The sequence below is a fragment of the Corapipo altera genome, unplaced genomic scaffold (assembly GCF_003945725.1).
Source record: "Corapipo altera isolate COAL_440 unplaced genomic scaffold, ASM394572v1 0, whole genome shotgun sequence".
Taxonomy (NCBI): domain Eukaryota; kingdom Metazoa; phylum Chordata; class Aves; order Passeriformes; family Pipridae; genus Corapipo; species Corapipo altera.
The window spans coordinates 8,574,212-8,593,996 of record NW_020884872.1 but is presented as its reverse complement, the minus strand read 5'-3'; the positions used below and the strand labels follow the sequence as shown (position 1 = coordinate 8,593,996).

Genomic DNA, 19,785 nt, shown 5'->3' with positions numbered 1-19,785 from the left:
CCTAAAGCTGGAAAAGAGAACGAGGAAAGTCAGATACAATACAATGACACAAGAGAACCTTACAAATAAAACTCCAAACAATTCACTTCTCTCTGAGGTGGAACACCTGACAAATTCTTGTGGAATTTTCCATTTTCTCCCTTATTTGGCTTATTTTCTGATGATATGTCTTCATTTGCAATGCTGCTATTTCTATTCCACAAAGTGGTGCTCCCTGATGTATTCAGGTTTCATCTCAGACAATGAACCCCCAGCTGAAGTTTTCTTGTGGCCTTATGTCATCACTGCTTCAGTTTTCCCACAAAAATAGCTGAAGTTCAGCAGACAAATTGTACAGACTGACATTATTAATCTTTAAACATTACTAGACTATCAGAAAGATTATAAATTGCACCTCAGGTTTAACCCTCTCTGAAATAATTAGTTTGTTCTCTTTTAAAGACAAGATTAATGACCTGGTAGTTTTCTAATTATTACTAATTTTTTTCCATTTTATCATTAAGTTGTTATCTCTATGTTTATCTCACACAAGTGACCTGAGTTTATCAGTTATGCAAAAAATGAAACTGCCTTTTTCATTCCTCAGTTCATTAGCATAGTCCTGTCTACAAGAAGTATTTTAGGATGTTGAAACAAAATATTTACTTAAAATTTAAACTACACATTTTAAATACTTGTATTTCAAGATAAAGTAGATATTTAAACATGTATTTGAAGAAACGTAATTTAGCATACTGGAAATTCCAAAATATTTCTAAATATTCCATAATATTTCCAAAATATTATGAGTTTTACTTTCTTGCACTAAATGGTCACAAATAAATGGTTAAATTAACCCAAGAACTGAATTTTCAGGTATGGACTCTTAGAAGATTAAATAAGCAACCATTCTGACTTCTGTTTATATATCAGATCTTCAAATGAGCTCATCTGAATTAAATCACTCTACTCAGTAGTCTTGAAAAAGTAATCATCCTTTAATATACCTTAATGAATGCTGATAGGTTTTAAAATTTTTGCTATCACTGTGTATGTTTATTTGCTGATTTGCTTTCACTTTATCTGAATACAACAGATTTGCAGAAGTTTCTAAAAACCCTACTGTTTACAGGTACTTTTTTCACTTAAATACAATATATCATTACACATCTAAACAAACAGTTAAATACACTTTATCAACCAGAAAAGGAAGATCTACTGGGGAAAAAAAAAAAAGAATGAACACAGGTTTTCCTTAATTGATTTAAAACTGCAAATGGGAGACAGTTTTTTCAGTGCCTTGTCATGAACACTCAGCAGTCATGTTTGTGTGTCACATTTAGAAGCCAGTGAGGAGCTGTGTGTCAATATAACAAAGCAGAACAAAGAGATTCTTGAGGACTGGTTGTTTAGTAATCATTGCCCCCTAATATTTCTGAAGAATACTCACAGGTACTTTAGAAACAAGCAGCCACTATACCGATGGGCAACTGGAATGCTGCCAAGTAAAAAGTTTGCTTAATACAACTTTAGAAATATTGTAATGCTTAGGTGCTTTCTTAAGTCATCTGATTAATAGCCTCTACTGAAAAGAATTAGCCAAATTATAAAGAATTGCATTGAGGAAATAATTCAAAGATTCTCGATCTAAAATCACAACGAAGTCAGAGCTAAGTTCTCTCTAGAATTTTTACACACAAAATTTACAAAAAAAAATCAAAACTGATTCTTTGTGACCTGAAAGAAGTGGCTGAGAGATCTTTAAAAAATAAACAACATAGAGGAGAAGACAGAAGACTAAACAAAATTTCCTACAAAGAGAAGAGCTCAAAGCTATTAAAAGACTACACTAAATGCATAAGGAAGTATTACATGGAGAGAGAATCAAAGACCAAATCTCTGATATCACTCACTGCAAAATAGTAAGTTAATGTAAAATTAGTAATGAAGGCTTTATAGCAAAAAGATATAACAAGAGCTAACTAGAGACTTCTGTGGTGTGGTTCCTTTCTTTTTGCAATCTAGAATTCTCTGAGGAAATAAGTTTTCTCTTTTAAAAAAAGAGAAACAAGTAAACCAGTAGTTGTTTTAACAGAAGCAACTAAAAAAAAGTTAAAAATATCTGAATCAATTAATTAGGAGCAATTATCTAGAAAGTAGAAAATATTTAACAATTCTTGATAGTTCCATAGAGAAAGCTTTTTCATAATTCACTAAGGAGGAAAGGAAAGAGAAAAAAAAAGAAAATTAATTAAAATAGAGAGCTCTTTTTGGACATTCTTTGCAAGTATAACAGCAGGGAGCCAACACTGTTAAATACTGTAGTAAGAGGCAACAGAACTCTAATATTAGCTTTTGATATGGAATCTAAATTAGATAGCAAGGTGGAACAATGTTTATTCATTGAGAATGCATTGTGAGCTTTTATTTCTTCCTGGACAAGTTTAATGTAAAACACTACAACCTAGCCATCAAAAAAAATATGGTTTTAATTCTATTCTCATGCCCAGGTTTTTTATGTTATTTTTATAAACTAAGAAAATAAACCATATGGCATGGTAAAAAGCATTCTCAGTGCATACTTGCCTTAGAAAAGTTCATCAAAATACATGATAATAAAATGCAGTAAGTGTATATCAGGACATGCTTGCTTAGGCGCATATCCCTTTGAAAATTAAAATGGATAAAAAATCTCATAGAACTGCATAATTTTTTTCATGACTGATGGAAAATATTTGTATATTTATCATTACATGACCACAGCCACTGGTATTTATTTTTGCAAGGCATAAAATAAAGTATTGATATGCTGGTACCAACATGCTGTTGAAATGCTTTTGAACAGCAATTGTTATCAATCATTTACTCCCATATATTTTCTTTCCTTTAAAATGCTTCTATCCAAGGGTATTGCTATCAGGTTTCTGTTGAGAGTACAAGTGGTAATCTAAAGTCCTTTGAAGACAGAAGATTGCAAACAAAAAAAAAAAAAGTCTGAAAAAAAGAAAATCAAATAAATAGGAAACTGTTCTTATAAAGTACTCAGATGCTGTGGTAGCCATGAACTGTCATGTGCAATTATGTGCGATGCTCTGTCTCAGGAGTTTCTACAGGTTCTTTTTTCCATCACTGAGAGCCATCTCCAGTGTCACCATACTATATATTTTAAGGCACAGACTATTCCAGAAAATTCATTAATTTCCGAACTCTAAGATACATTCTTATTTAACACCAGATGACATATTACTGGATGTTTATATTAACCCTACAATTTCATCAAATAATTGTTATATTAAGCCCTAACCTGACAGTTGGAGCAAAAGTGTGTATCTTAGGAAAGCTTCCACTTTCTTTTTTAAAAGACTGAGTGGTAAAAAGATTGTTGCTTGTATTGAGTTTGTGTCAGTATTTAAAAACCCTCAAATTCACATAATTTTACAGGTATCACAAATTGTTTCATTACAAATCTCTGTCTTATGTAGAAAGTGCTATGCTTTCTGCAAATAGCATTTCACAGTCTTTACAGTCAAATATATTTTCCCTTTTTAATTACTTACAGGTAACCTGAGCAGGACCTCTTTCCCTCAGAGATCACTGCAAGATCAAGGTATTCAGTCTTTCAAGACCTTGAAATAATTACTATAGAACTTGGCTGAACTCTCCCTCATTTGCAGCCTTTCCTTCTGGATGTGATGTACCCGTAATATGCTGCCTTTCATAAAATAGTAATAACACTTTTCAATACCTGCACTTCATTTTTCCAGTTAGGCATTCATGGAGCCTTGTTTTCCAAAATTTTTTTGAAAAATCCCTTAATAAAAGAGCAAGGGGGCTGAAGTCAGAAAAACACAGAGGGGGAAGTAAGGCTGACAGCTTTAGTTCACACTGTGAGAGAGGTGCTCTGCTGCTTTGCAGATTTTTCTAATATTATGGGAGACATCACTTTTCAAAACAAAGCTCTCCCTCCCCTTCCAACCTATGCTTTTTTCATTTTTGACATATAACAATACTCAGTATAAAATCCATGTTTTTCAAATAAACTCCAATGACCAGTAAATTGCTCTGCTTAGTTAAAACTTAGTTAAAGCTGGTCTTCCGTTACCTGCTGAAAAAAACATATAGCATTGACTTTTGTATTGGTTTTCAAAGTTCTACCCCAAATTGCATAGCAATTTCTTTCTTTACCAACCATAGCAGGTGTTGTGTTGTTGCACAGGATCAGCAAATACATAGCAGATAAAATGTTTATAAAATCTATTCAACAAAGATAATACAATAGCTCTGACTTACCAAACATTCTCCTTACTTGCAGGAAGAGCATACTCACTTATACAGATACGGTTTTGTAAAATAAGACTGCATGGCAGGAAATCTTGACACTGACACTCATGCAAGCAGATGTCAGAGTCCACTGATAAAAATCTAAATCACATATGAACATCCTGACTCCAAAAGGCTTCATTTTTCAAGTAAGTTTGAAGCCTTTCCTGTCTATTCACACCTTCTTCTTCTAGGTAGACTCCAGATTTCACTAAATCTTCTGAATCTCAATTCTGACCAGAGAATGAGGCAAAGGATACTTTGATATGGTTTCTGAGGATTACCATCCTTCTTCACCACAGCAATAAATCTATTCACAACAATATAAAAGAGGTCTTCCCAGTTTTATTTCACAATACAAAAAACCCTGCAGTAAATATAACTATTCTCCACTGAATTCATTATTGTAGCACAAAAGAAATGCATGCAGTATAATATTTAAATCCCTCTCACTTTTTGCAAGACCAAAACAACTTTCTGCTAATACATATATATAGTATAAACAGCTATTCAATAGATACAGCTGGAATGAAAACCATTAAGATAAAGACATACATTATCATTTTCCAGAAACACATTTTGAAATAGAATCATACTCTAAATAAATCCTTTGTATGTAGGAACAGTAAAAAGGAACGCTACCACTTAATACTTTTTAATCCCACTTGTGCCTCACTACCTGAATGATTAAGACAACCAAATTTAATTCAGTTTTTATTACTATACAGCCAGTTAAATCATAGAACTAAACTCTGAAAGTTAACATAAGGAGCTAGAATAAAACCTGAAAATGTAAACAGTAAAATGAAAGGATAACTTTTTTTTGTTGTTGCTGTTATTGGGCAGAGACTGCAATTTTGCTTTAAAAGATTAAGACTTTATTCATAAAAATAAAGCAACCCTAAGACGCAGGAAAATTTTTACAGCCCATAGACCATGGAATACTAGGAATAAACAACAGAATTGCTGGTAATGCTTTTTTGAAGAACAGACTTAAGCCCACAGGGAATTGCTTTAGAAACACAAATAAATAAATAAATAAATAAATAAATAAATAAATAAAGTTAAAAAAAACATTGAGTTGATTAATCCCACTGCTGAGCAAGTATATGAGATAATGTTTAGAAATCATAGAAAGAAGGAGATAAGGTTGTCCACAGGTCATGAAAAAATACGAATCCAAATTTTAAAACGCTGCATGTAATTATAAAAAAATATTAGAAATTGTTACTAATACGAAAAGTTCACAATAATACACCATGGGCAAAGGTTTTTATTTAGCTATCTGAAAAGTATCATTCTAACAGTACGAATGATACATGCCTAATAATAATTTAAAATTTAATTCTTGATTTTTAGTTGTTCTGCACTTTATTTATTGAAAAGTAGGACAATGAAATCATAACATCATATATATCCAACTATAGCCTACAACTTAGTCTACAAAAGAAAAATACTGAGACCAGATCAACACGTCTCTCCCAGGTGACAAGCAACAGGACCAAGGAAAATGGCCTCAGGTTGTGCCAGGAGAGGTTTAGACCAGATATTACAAAGAAATTCTTCACTGAAAGGCATTGAAATAGGCTTCCCAGGGAAGTGGGGGAATCACCATACCTGGAAGAGTTCAAGAAACATGTAGATGTGTTGCTTAGGGACATAGTTTAGTGGTGAACATGGTGGTGCTGGGTTAACAGTAGACTCGATGATCTCAGAGGTCTTTTCCAACCTTAATGACTCTGACTCCTCGGGTCACATAACACTAACACACTACAGGGGCTGTGTTTGAATTGCTCGGCAGACACAGAGAATTCAAAGTGATCATGAGGTTACCCTTGCTCTAAGCTTTATTTTCAAGCCCTGGAACATTTTTGTGGTTTCTCTTTTTCAAATTCTTTCAGAATTTCCATAAACTCACAGGCACAAGACCCTTCACTTCTGTTCTAGCTCTTCTGCCAATACTGTGTGCTGAGACAAGATCATCTACTCAGTCCTTATGCCTCTAATTTATCTGTAGATCTCATTGGCCATTTGAGCATTAAGAAAGAGCTCTCACTGAGATAAAAATTTTGCATGACTGTCAGTCCTTTTCACTAACAATTGCTTTCCAAAACCATCCTCTCCCCTGGTTTAGCATGCAGACTCTTCCACATATACTACTACATGTTTGGTTGCACTAAAAGTCATAGTTTATAACTATGTAACAGTTCCAACTAACTTCTTTCATCAAATCTGTGCCATTGCTAACTCAACAAAGTCTTTACATAATCTTTCAAATTATTAAAATGCAGTTTATATTTATTTATTGTTCCTAAGGACTCCCTTTCCGATGACTCTCCAGTAATGAACTAACAGCACTTGCTAAATCTTTTAAATCTGGCCAATGTATTATTTTAGATCCATACAAATATCCTGGGTTTTGATTGAGATATCACATTGGAAGTAAGGTAAACATATTGTACTCCTTTTATCTATTTGATCTGCAATACTGCCAAAAATGTAATAAGGTTTTTTAACAAGATCTATTCTACAAGAAAATGTTTAAAGTGGTATTGATTTTTACCTTCTAATTCCCCTTTGGCAGAGTTCTTAAAATATTGGTTACACACTTCCTGCTACTGCAGTCTAAGAAATTCTGATACAAAGATTGATTTTAGTTAGCTTGCTTTCACATTTGTTTTTCTTCATAAATCTAAGCACTCTTTCAGATATTTGTATAACATCCTTTGATGGATCAAGAAGCAACATGAACTAAGAGTAAAATAACTAATTCCTTACTGTAATGTAGTTTATTTATGACATTTTTGTAATTAATATTCTAATTTTTTCAGATATATTCATTCACATTTCAACTTCTGGAATAATTAGAGAAATTGCTAAACAACAGTGACCTACCAGCTGGTCACCTTTGCTCTGAGATCATGGTGGAGATCTTTTTATGTCATCAGATCTGTGTGTGCAGATTTTCCTCTCTCCCCTCCAGCTGGTATTCCCCCTTTGGATTGTCAGTGCAATCCAAAGAATCTCCTACACTCAGAGTAATTAGGACCTTTCTTTAGTTCACCCCTACTGTAATTGCTACAAACACACACATTTACTTTTTAACTTGGCAACAAAAGAATTTCAACTGGGATTTAAATATTCTGTCACACATTGAATGTTTCAGCTTCAACCACTGTTACATCTATTTTACAAGTTCTACTGACTGCTTGTCCTGTAATCACTCATCGGTCTTGCTTCTAGTACTGCAATAACTATTGCTGCCATCTTCCAAAAAACACACCCTAAATGTATTATAGCACAGATACTGTAATTGAATTAGAATGTACCTGTAATAAATAGACTTGTCTGAACAAAAAAACAAAGAAATTCTTCATTATTATTATTCCAGAAAGAAACAAAAACCACAAGGTATACATGAAGCATGAAAACAAACACACACCATGAGAGCACAACTGATTCCAGTGACATTTGGAGAAGTGAACTGTGGAAACCTGCAGAAGGACCCTATTGATGAAGAAAAGAACAGATGAAACAAAACTATGGATGGACTGTCTATAATTCAAGTCTTTATTAAATCCACTAAGAAAACTACTACTGTAAGTAGCAAAACCAAAAATTATTTGTGTTGTTTTCCGTGGGACATTACATTAGTCATAATATAAACAGAAATTTTATCATGAGACCATTTAGTTGGAAAAGACCTCTAAGATCACTGAGTCCAACTTTTAAACTCACCGCTAAACCAGGTCCTTAAGTGCCACATCTCCATATCTTTTAAATACCATCAGGGTACCCACCACTTCCCTGGACCTGTTCCAATGCTGCTTTTGGTGAAGAAATTTTTTCTAATATCTGACCTAAACTTCCACTGTTGCAACTTGAGGCCATTTCCTCTTTTCCTGTCACTTGTTACCTGGGAGAAGAGATTGACTCCCACTTGGCTACAACGTCATTTTAGGCAGTTGTAGGGAGTGATAAGCTCCACTCTGAGACTCTTTTTCTCCAGGAGACAATCCCAGCTCCCTCAGGCATTCAAGTTGTTGTTTGGGTTTTGTTTTGGTTTTTTTGGCTTTTTTACAAAATGCAACCTAAAGTTTTATAGTTTTAAATAAAGCATTAAAAAAAAAATCCACTAGCAAAACAGGGAACAAAATGAAAGCCAAGCAAAAAAAAAAAAAAAAAAAAAAAGGAAACAATTAAGATTTCAGTATGAAATATAAGATACTAGAAAAATTAGAGATGACAGAGAGTGACCAAAGCTGACAAGACCACTCTTGAAGTCTAAGGCACAGCTCTTCATTGATGAGGGCCAGGGAGAAATGAGCTCAAATTCAGGATCTGCCACATAAACAGAAGACATTAATTCTCTTTTCAAGCAAGTCTCCTGTACTTCCGTGTCTTTGAGAAAACCAAGAGCAAGCAGAAAGCACTGGTTTGAGCTCATATATAGATCTTGGGTAATGACAATAAAGAAAAAGTTGAAGATTTGATCAATAGAAAAAGGAGAGAAAGATCATTTTCTGGATCTATTTAGAAAAACCTTAAAAATAACATTATTGTGGCAAAAGAATCGAACCAAATTCTTCATCTTTGAGACTATTCTTACCTGTTTTCTGAGATGAGGAGTCTTTTGCTTCCAAATTAACTCTGGTTGATGGCAATACTGGAATAGAGAACTTATGAGGAACTTCAAAAAATTCTTTCATGCTCACTTCTACACTGTAATCCACGTACTTTGTGGGGTATTTACGCGGTTTCAGAAGGGCACATTTCTGCAAGTGAAGGAATAATGTATCCATATGGACAATCATCTCATAATATTTTCAGGTTAAGAAATGCAAAATTATAATTCTAAAATTGAATTGGTAATTAAGCAAGTTAGCAATTTTTGAGGGATCCTTCCAAATAAAAACTGTCTTAAATTTTTTAAGACATCATGCATCTGAAACATTTGTTTAAGAAAAATACATTTTGAAATTTACAGTAAACCCACATCCTCCTCAGAAACCAGTCTGCTAGCCTTTATAGGTATTCAGGGGAGCAGTTGTAGAAAGATGTTTCTTCTCTTACTTAATAAAGTTTCTGAGTAACAAAAAGAATGAAAAAGAAAAATAATTTTGATATTTGGCAAGGGATAACTATTAGCTGAATTAACTTTGACATTTTAATGTTGACAATATATTTTAGAAATTAGGGCATTTAGAATTAATTTTAGGGACAACTAAACTCCTCCTCTTGGTAAAAAGCATTGCTAATCAACAGCATGAAACATATTAGCAAAGGATTAGCACAGTATATTAATGCAAGGTCAATATAAGCATATGAACCTCTTAATGAACTAAATTTGACTTCTGTAGGATACCACGACAAAAAAAATGTAATGATTTAATACACTACTTGCTCAAAATTGCTATTTTCAATCCAATAACACAGTATAATTGCAATGCTCAAGAGTAATTGTAAGTGGAACAAATTTCAAACCTGAAACTAGTCACATATTTTTCACAGACATGACTGTTGTGAATTACCTTGAAGCATGTGTAGGGAGGAGATAAATACAGAAATATTAAGGGTTCGGTAAGAAAACTGGTTTATTATCAAAATCTATTGCTTTAAAACAATGCCAAGACAGCAGGCATCACAGTATATTTTTCAGTGGGCTAAGGAACGCATATCCACTGTGGGAATATAAATTTACGATTTAAAAGGTAAGGTGATTATTCTTCAAGATTACTACTAAGGGTAATATGGTCAAATTACTGTTCAAACCAACAAGCCTGGTGTTCTGCTTTTGGTTCGTGGTGGGTTTCTTTGTTTTTATTTTCTGTTTTAATTCAAAACTCTCATTCCCTTGCTGGTTTTAGAAAGCAGACTTGCACTCTACCATTGCTTTGTTTTGACCATTACTTTGACCTTCAAAGTGACAATAAGGTGTTAAAGTACATGCAGACTTTGGGAACCTGCTAAGCTTTAGTTGCAAATACACTATTTTGGCACAAATAAATATGGAAATAGATAATTATTCAAGATTCTTGTTTGATGAAGAACAAAAATTGTCATGTGAGTTCAAAATCTGAACTCATTATTTATTAATTTTTATCATACAAAACTGAGAGTTGGTAGAAATTGCTCTCTCTGCAAATAATTCAGTTGGTTTATTAATAGCAAGTTCCACTTCTCTCTGATAGGACTGAAATGCCAGTGGGAAAAAGAGATTTCATTATCACTTGTAATGGGAAGTTCCCAATCAAAAGAACGACACATATTTACCGGTTTAAATTTGACTTGATCTTCTGCATAATCAAATATAAATTCATACCTACACATGATTTTGGCAATTAGATTATTTTCCAACACTGAAATAAAAATCCAACATGCTCACAGAGTTTTGGTAAATTTTAATTGACAAAAATAATTTTAAGATGACCTTTGGTGGAACACTGAACACATTTAAATTATAATTATCTTGAAGAGATATTATTTTAAAAAATCCCTGAAATACTTCAAGATCCTTGTTCATGCTACCTCATTTTTAAAGATAGGTTAGGAAAAAAGCCAGTTGGTTAGTATTATAGTCTATGAACATTTCAAATATTTCCTAGCTATGAACATTTCAAGTATTTCCTGGTAGAAGTAAAGGATGTAAATATTTTTAATGAGAGGAAAAAGAAATGAGGGAAAAAAGAAAATCCTGCAAGCACACAGAAGACTAAACTCTGTTGTCTCATAGGATAACATTTCCAAGAGAAAATGTCTCTCATTTTTAATATTTTTCAGGGCAGTGAGAGTTAAATTCAGATCTAAGGCTGCTCTGTTACAAGACAGCTTCCAGGCACTTCTACTTCATCAATGTGATGGTTCATGATATTCCAAATGTGGAAGTGTTATTACAATTTAAGAACAGAATTTACATTCAGTTCCCAGGATTAATTACTTTTTAAGAATAATTTTTCTAAAAGGGAATGGAGGGTATATCAGAATTAAACCATCAGAATTAAACCTGGTATTTTTCAAACACCTATTGATTTTCCAAGGTATTTTCTTTGCACTTTCTAATGCAAAGGATGGCAGATACTATTACAGAGCACTGAGGCACCTTTCTCTTTCCTTGAATATTACTGGTTTCCAAATCCTAATTTAGCCCCATTTCTTCCTTACAGGAATTAACTTCTAAAACTGTTCCCCATGAACGAAGAATCTTATTATCTGTCTCTCAGAATCCCTGTGATTAATCATATTTGCCATATCCCTTAATCCCATATCAAGAGATAAGTGATGTAATATAAAAGACATTGGTCCCAATTGTAAATTCAACGAATTAAAATCTGACCACAGATCCCTTCCTGAAAAGTTCATTCCCACTCAAGTGTATCTAATGTAACTTTTTAATTACAGTATCTTCTCTGCTGAAGGACATCACGATTCTTTCTCAAAAAAAAACCCATAAAAATTGTTTAAACTGAGCATACAACTTTTCCATAATCATACTGAAAAACACAAAAAATCCTCCTTGATTCCTGGAGGACTATGAAGAGCACAAACTTTGACGATCACACCCAGATAGGAGTAGGATGAGACTTTGCCACATCAGTCAAACAGCAGAAGCCACAAGTCTACAAGGCCTGTGCTCATTTTTCATTGATCAAAAATCAAAACTCATCAACATCACTGTGGTGTACTAAGATAAAAATACTCCACGTTGCTTAGTCACATGGACAGCAGGACAGAAACAAAATGCACAATGTCCTAACAGATGGAATATGGTAAATCTGGTGTCCACACTCAGATGAGCCATGCATTCTGATGGAAACAAAATGGATCCTAAGGAAATACTTTTTACAGCTTAACAATGAGGCTACAACTGGACACAGTGGGAAGGGTAAGCTTTACTTCTGGGATTCCTGTAGAACAGGACTTTTTTTCCTTTCCTATCATAATGTCTAATTATACAAATTGCTTAGTGGCGTCTCTGCTAGCAACTGCATCTAGTTTGTGCCTCTTTATGTAGATTCAAGAAAAAAAAGGAAAACCAAGGCATGTTATTTTGAACTTCACTCACTGCAGCATCCTTCTTCTCACAATCTCAAGTGAAAGAATTCTCCTTAATGTTATTTCCTTCTTTATTTTATTCACTTCCCTCTATTTACCACAATTAGCAACTTCAGTCTAAACAAGTTATGTTCATCTTCCACATTCTCTTACCTTTCTTTCCAGATGCTCTTTTCCTTCTCTAGTTATTTACGTTCACTGAAACTTCCTACCTACATCTTTCTCTTATTAATCATTAACACAAAGGCTGTTCTGTGAATAATTTGTAATTATTCACAACAGTGTCAGACCCAACCTTAACAATGGCTGAGTTCCATCCTACATTACCTTTACTACTACCTAAAAATGTTTTAGTAGGAATTAATTAACGAAATAGTCAGGAAGCAAGACAGTTACACAGTTGTATGGGAAAAATATAAAAAAATCAGTATAAGTTTTAATAAATTCTATTCATTAAAACAAGCAAAATAGATCTTTGTTTCTTACAGTAAGGAAAAGAAATAGTAAAAGCATAGTACAAAACCAGGTACAACTTTCACCTGGGTGTATGGATGTCTCAAGTAAAAAATTACAGCAGTTGTTACTGATTATGTACATCCAGTTTGATTCCAAAAACATAACCTACCTTTATTACTATTTTCTATGTGATTTAAGTAAGCATGACTAAAATGCACAGTTTAAAAAGAATGAAAAGCACACAATTATTTAGTTATTTATTCTTCAATTTGACAGGTAAAAAGTTGACCAAGTAGTACTAATGTAAGGGTATTTTCCCTTCTGTCCACCTATTGTCTAACAGAATTATACCTGCAGGAAGAGAGTAGAAAGGGGGAAAATGAATCAAAAAGAGAGTAACAGATTTCCAGATAGTCTAGATTTATCTCTGACCTACAATATATGCCCCAAAGGACCTCATGAGCCTAAATAATTCATTGAAACACAGAAGCTGTGGATGGGCTTTTTTTTTTTAAACAAGGGGGTGTGAAGGGAGAATTTAGACAACTTAAAACCATCCTTCAGCTCCAAATTTGATTGTAGAACACCAGCCTGTCCCAAAAGGTTTCCTCAGTTAATGCCACCAGAATTTCTATGCTGTTCCTTTTAAAGTGACAGTAAGTAAAAATTTATGACAAAAAGTTATTAAGAAAAAGTTTCATAATTTAGTCTGCACAGTGGTTTACCATATTGAGATATTTTTAATGTGTAAATTATTTTTTCTGTCAGTATATAGCAGAACTTCTCAATTTTATCCCGGATAAGGGAGTATAAGATTTTCTGCACATGGAGGAAAATACTTATTTCTGCATATTAGTTTCACTTTTCACATGATAATTTATTCAGTGTTAGTATTCACCATTATATATTTTATACTGTAATTCATCTAATCATCCTCCAGTCTTCTTTGATACACGTGATTTTAGAACTTACATCTTAGCATACCTAGTGGTACAAAGAGTGCTCCTATTATGTTCTGTCATGATTTCATCCACAGCCTCAGAGCAGTTAGACCTTTCATCAAGTATTTTCTAAGTGACTGTGCTATTAAGTGACTTCAATTATGAAAAGTCAATAAAATATTACCAGAGCAGTGGATTAGCTATAATCCTAAAGGAAACTATTTGATTCTAGGTTACATGATTACAATTCTTGTTCCACTACAAACACATCAAAGATTAAAGTTACTGTGTAATTTTTCTTCATTTAATTTGTTTTATATTACTTTTTAAACTTATCTCTAAACAAAAGGAATAAATTTATTAACGTCAACACCAGGGAAAATTGTTTTCCTCTTAGTGCTGGGAACCATATTCGGGGAACTGTCTAACTGGAAAACTGGAAAAACACTGCCACTCAGCAATCTGTCTGAGGACAGTTAACATCAGGTTCATAAGGCAAATTAAAATCTTGATTACAAGACAAGGAAAGTCTGTCCTGCCCCTTTATTTATTCTCAAAGTCTACTGTGAAAAAAAAGAAAAGCCCTTTGAGAATTTTCATTTCTCAAAAAATAGGCATAAGTAAGGATACTAATACAAATACCTATTTGATAGAATGTGAAAGCTTTTTTAATGGTTAGTTATTTTTCAAAAGCTAACTGAAGTAAAATGTTAGTGCTCTTCTTAACTGCAGTAAAGTTTTCTTAAAGGAGGCAATTTTTAATAGCTTGGAGTGACAAAGCATCTTCAGAATGAACATGTAAAATATTGCAGTCTCTCAGGGAAATTGGGATTAGTAACTGTCAGATTACAGATGTGTGAAAACCCCACAACTTCACACTATTTCCTGAAACACACACACACAAAAAAAAACCAGTCCTACAAATAGGAACAACTAAATAATTGCAGTAACACACATTTCTCACCTCTACTGTGGACAGCCCTAACAGAGCAGTTGCAACTCGAACACTGCTGCTCTGCAGAGTCCCAGTCATCAATCTTCTCTCATGTTCAACAGCTGACATCTGCTGTTGTGCAGCCATAGCCAGAGCCCTCTCTCTTGACTCATTGATCAATGGAATCCTCAGATTTTCTTCAAGAATCTGACCAAGACTACATTTCAAATATAAAACTGGCTGTGATGCACTTGGATCTGTTAAAAACAAACAAACAAAACAATAACAAAAAAGGCAAAACAAAACCACACATGACATTTGTCAGTGCAAGTGGAACTGATTAGAGCATTTAAAAATTCTAATCCCTAGAGAAAAGCCAGAATACAAAATTCCTTCAATGTTTATTTCCATGCTATTAATTTAGCACATGCCATTTACTGCTTATAATATTACAATACTTCTTTCTTTATCAACATAATTGGGACAAATAATTAACACAGACTGAAATCCAAACCAAAAGTTGCTTTTGATAGGTAATAAAAAAATCCCAGATTTTAGTGATACTATTATGACTAATAAAAGTTTACGAAAGTCTTTCTGCTACCTACACAACACAGACACATTTCTACCCCTCTAGGTGATGCTACAACCTCTCTCAAAGAAACCACCGGAAATTATTTAAAATAACATCTACACTGTTTCTGAAATAGGACTGACAGGAGTTTACCACTGGCTGTTTGAAGACAAAAGTCTTGGATTTTCTGTCAAACCATATCGCTGCATACAAAACTCATGTGTTTTAAAACTATAAAAATTCTAGGTAAAGATGGCTTGCCCTGATTCATCTGTCTAACAACTTATATTCTGAAGAAGAAAGTAGACAAATTATGAAAAAATAATTATGTAGACTATGCTGAAAACAATCCAAGAAAGTTGAAAATCACCAACAACCAGCTGATGCTCTGAAGAGAATGGACTGGAAAACATTAACAGAAATATCCCATAGTTACATTATAATATATTTTTTACACTTCACTATAAAAATCTGCTTTTACCTCATGTGTTTAATTAATTTTAACAAAAATCCACGGAAACAAAATATTTATAAAAAAATAATTATTTGCTCTATGGTACTCTTCTCCCTTCTGTTCACTGTACCTTCTAATTTACTGGTAGCATGCAAAACATTTGGACTATCCATTGCAGGCAATTCTGAAGGCAAAGGTATATCACCAGTTCCCTCTATCAGGTATACAAATTCTCCAATCTGAAACACAAGAGCACACACATACACACAATTCAGAAAGCAACTCACTCACAACAGAAGGCAAAATATTAAAAGTAAAAGCAAAGATATCCTAGTAACACCTAAAATCTGACTTGTGAAATAATTTACATATTCAGGAGACCTGTTTTTTAAAACAATGTCTAAATAAAAGAAAGTGATCATTTCAAGCCATGCCATCATAATAAAGTACCTTTAATAGAGAATATTAAATCTGAAAAGTCAAGAAATTTCAACGAGTTGAATCCTTTTCAGTTTCTCATACAGTTTAATTGAATGAGGGCAATCTGACCCATAAATACAGCCAAAAAAATTAATTCTAATTATGTGTTATAGCTACATATAATTTAAACATATTCATGAGCTACCTTCACTGTTCTTCACTATTTAGAACTTTTTTTAAAAAGTTTATAATAATTTTGAGGTAGAAACATTCCTCTAGAAAGCAAAAAAAAAAAAAAAAAAAAAAGCAGGTGAGCATTATGTTCAAATTCTCCATTAAAAAGAAATAAATTTAACAAATCTTAATTATTTCATCAAAAATAATGGAAAACCTATAGACGCTTGAAAGTAAATAAAAACATGACCTAGAACAAGGAAATACAGTAATTTTTCATAGAGAAAAAGATAAATTAATTAGCGTAGAAATAGCACTTTGAATTATAGATGAAATGAAAAAATTAGGGTGCAAATAAAAGACAGACAAGTATTTTTTAGAAAAATAAAACTTAACGAAAGTACTTCAAAATAAAAAGTTCACAATCAGACTATCCCAAACTAAAAAGATATCTAAGTTAGGTACCTCTATATGTATCTGAACTAGGCAGGAGATTTAACATATATAACTATTACTTTGATAACTTTATTTTGTTTACCACAAACTTTTCATAGAAAATTTTAACTTCTACTGATTGCAACATAAAGGATCAAATGCCTCTGTGACAACTGATACAATTTGCACAGAAGATCATCTCTTTATTTCCATAAACCATATCCTCTAAAACTCTGCCCTAAATATGCATATTCTGTCTTCATTCCAGATAGGAAGGAAATAATTTAAAGTATCTAGCACATCTGCCAACAGTGGAATGTTTTCATTTTAGTATCTCTCAACTACATAAGAAAACCCTGCTTTTCCTTTTTTCTTATTTGTAATTTTATTCGACATTTATGTTAAGGCTGAAAACACTGCAATTTTATTTCCAACCTAGCAGAAGGAAAGCTACTCAACTTTGATGGCATTTTCTCCCCTTCCTTGATTCAAGAGTTCACAAGTTCCTTCCTTGAGAAGGATTAAAGAGATCTACAGCAAAATTGGATTCCCACACACAAACTAATAGCCACTCCTGGGAACCAATTTAACCAGGAATTATTCCTGTTTGACACAGTGATTTGGCTCCATAAGGACCGTTAACAAGCTCTGAGCACATACAACTAATTTCACGAAGGTGCTGGTTGCTAGGATGCCATTCTACTCTCAATTACTTTTCTTGGCATTGTGGACATCAATATGCTTACAGGTAGGAACAAACTTCCCTAATTTCCCTTTTTCCTTTGAAAAATTCTTGCTTTTTGATCTCCATAGAATGCAAATCCTGTTTTCCTTTTGCTGATTTTTTTTCTTAATGCTTTAGAACAGACAGGGTACTTCACTGTGCTTTGAGAGTTTAGCTAGTATAGCCGTGGCTTTAATGCTTTATATTTCCATTTTCTATCAGCTGCAAGCAGGAAAGCATCAACATTATGTAGGATATACTCTTAATGAAAATAGTTAATAAAATAGCTGTTGAACTACCATTAGCTATTTATACAATCCCTTTGCTAACTGATATTTCAAAAGAATGTATAGTTACCAGGAATTTGCAGCTGCCCATGCAAGCTAGTAATTAAAAGCAACAGATAGTAAAGTGTTTTCTCGATAAACGATTTCATTTCGTATTAGACATTTAGCTGTGAAAGTCTGGACTGGCTCTCTTAAACTATGATTTAATATATTGTTATCAATGAAATTCCAGGCTTTTCATATTTAAATTAGCTCCCAGAAACAAATATATAGAAAAAACCCCACTCAGTTGTGTTAACCAATATATAATGTCTTCTATGAAAAGATCTGTGCTAAAAATCTGAAGACTGTCAGCTTCAGTTTTCCTTAAACTACGAAATACTGAAACAAATCCTTGAGAAATGTTAAAAATGGTTCGTGCTGTCATTTTAAACCTTAGAAAAGTTAACATAAAGATTATTTCAAAACAACTTAAGCAAAATACTTGAGTAGGCCAAAAAACTTGAGTCCCTGTATATTCTTGCTGTTATTACACATGTATAGTTGATGCAACCATGGACAGAATTCCTGGTCAGATTCAAGTCTAGTAATTTGAACTTCACTATCTTCTTAACTGATTTTAAGGAAGGGGCAGTCTTACTCTGATTACTATTTTGGTCTATTTGTCAAGAAAGGATAAGAAATATAGGTAACAAGAAACCACAGAAATGCTAAATTAAATTATTTATTAGATTTTATATATAGTACAAGTCCATATTTGAATGATGCACGCCTCATCATTGTATAAAGTCATTTGATTGTCATACAGCATGGTACCTGAACTTCTTTGTCAATTAGATAATGGTAAGACTGGAAATATTGCAGCCATATACACAATATTTAAGCAAGCCAATTTTTTCCCATGCCACTATTGTACAGCTCTAAAATCATCTTAGCTATCTTGTAGTTTCATCTTTCTCTAGGAGATTTAATACAATTACTTACAAATTATACAATTATGTGGACGGACTTAATTTTCCTGAAGTTCTACATATCAAAAAGTTTGCACTTTCAGCAGCCTTTAAACGCATCTACTCAGCTAAGCTGAAAGGACAAGGTGTTCCAGAAACAATTACCAACAGTCAACAGCAGCTTCTCTGGGGCATTAATGCTTCCTAACATGAAAAGGTCAACTAGATCTTTGTTAAGAACAATGACTAGTAGCTACATGTCTAAATTTAGGTGGGTTTACATCACCACTGGAGGCAACACTGGGGCTGACAGAAATGGTTTTTTTCCCTTTCCACCTGAAGTATAACTGTCCTACATCTCTGACCACATCTCTTAGATTAACTTTTCTTCCATTAACATCTCAATTTCCCTTCTCTTCACTATATTATTTAGTTTCCATGCTCTGTGTAGCCATGAGCCTCCTCTTCTCAGCAGGGGTATATACTTCTTCTTCTAATAAATAAACAACAAACTGGGAAAATGCCAGTAGCAGACACTTAAAGGAAGACTATAAAATCCCAGCAAGTAAAGGGAGATTCTTCTCAGATTTGCTGCCAGACACCAGTAGGTTGAGGTTTTTCTTGTCTAGAGACTGTGTCTAGATATTTCACAGAATAAAACTGATGGACCTAACATTCCTTTAAAAGAAACTTTTACATCCTTCTGATTACACTTGTTTCTGTTTTTTTTTCCCCTATCTCCATTATATTGTTTGTTGGGGTGGCTCAAACTGCACACAATACTCAAAAATTGTATATTATAGCTCTTTAGAAAGCTATACTGAGGTTTCACATGTTGATGTGTATTCCTTTCCTTATAATTTCTCCTTTTGAATGAAGCTGAGTACTGAATTGATTTTGCATTGCACCATCCACAAAGACTGCTATCCTCTGGCAGTAACATTAATACATCCTCCTTGTGGGTGATTCCTGCTGTTAATAAGGTAGGAGCTCATTATCTCACTGTAGACTTTGACAGAAAATCCCTCCTCTATCTCTGTTCATTTTCAAAAAAACTCGAGAGAACTGTACACTCCTTAAGACTT

The 19,785-nt window shown here is 33.3% G+C and overlaps 1 protein-coding gene across 2 annotated transcripts in view; it reads right to left on the bottom strand.

Moving 5' to 3' along the window:
• CFAP47 (cilia and flagella associated protein 47) overlaps positions 1–19,785 on the bottom strand; it is a 269,686-nt gene that overhangs the window by 148,620 nt on the left and 101,281 nt on the right. For both annotated transcript variants that reach the window (XM_027638424.1, XM_027638431.1), the window contains exons 43-45: positions 15,841–15,949; positions 14,713–14,939; positions 8,909–9,074 (exon numbers count right to left, since the gene is read on the bottom strand). In XM_027638424.1, the coding sequence (XP_027494225.1) occupies positions 8,909–9,074; positions 14,713–14,939; positions 15,841–15,949 (502 nt within the window). The remainder of the gene's footprint in view (positions 1–8,908; positions 9,075–14,712; positions 14,940–15,840; positions 15,950–19,785) is intronic.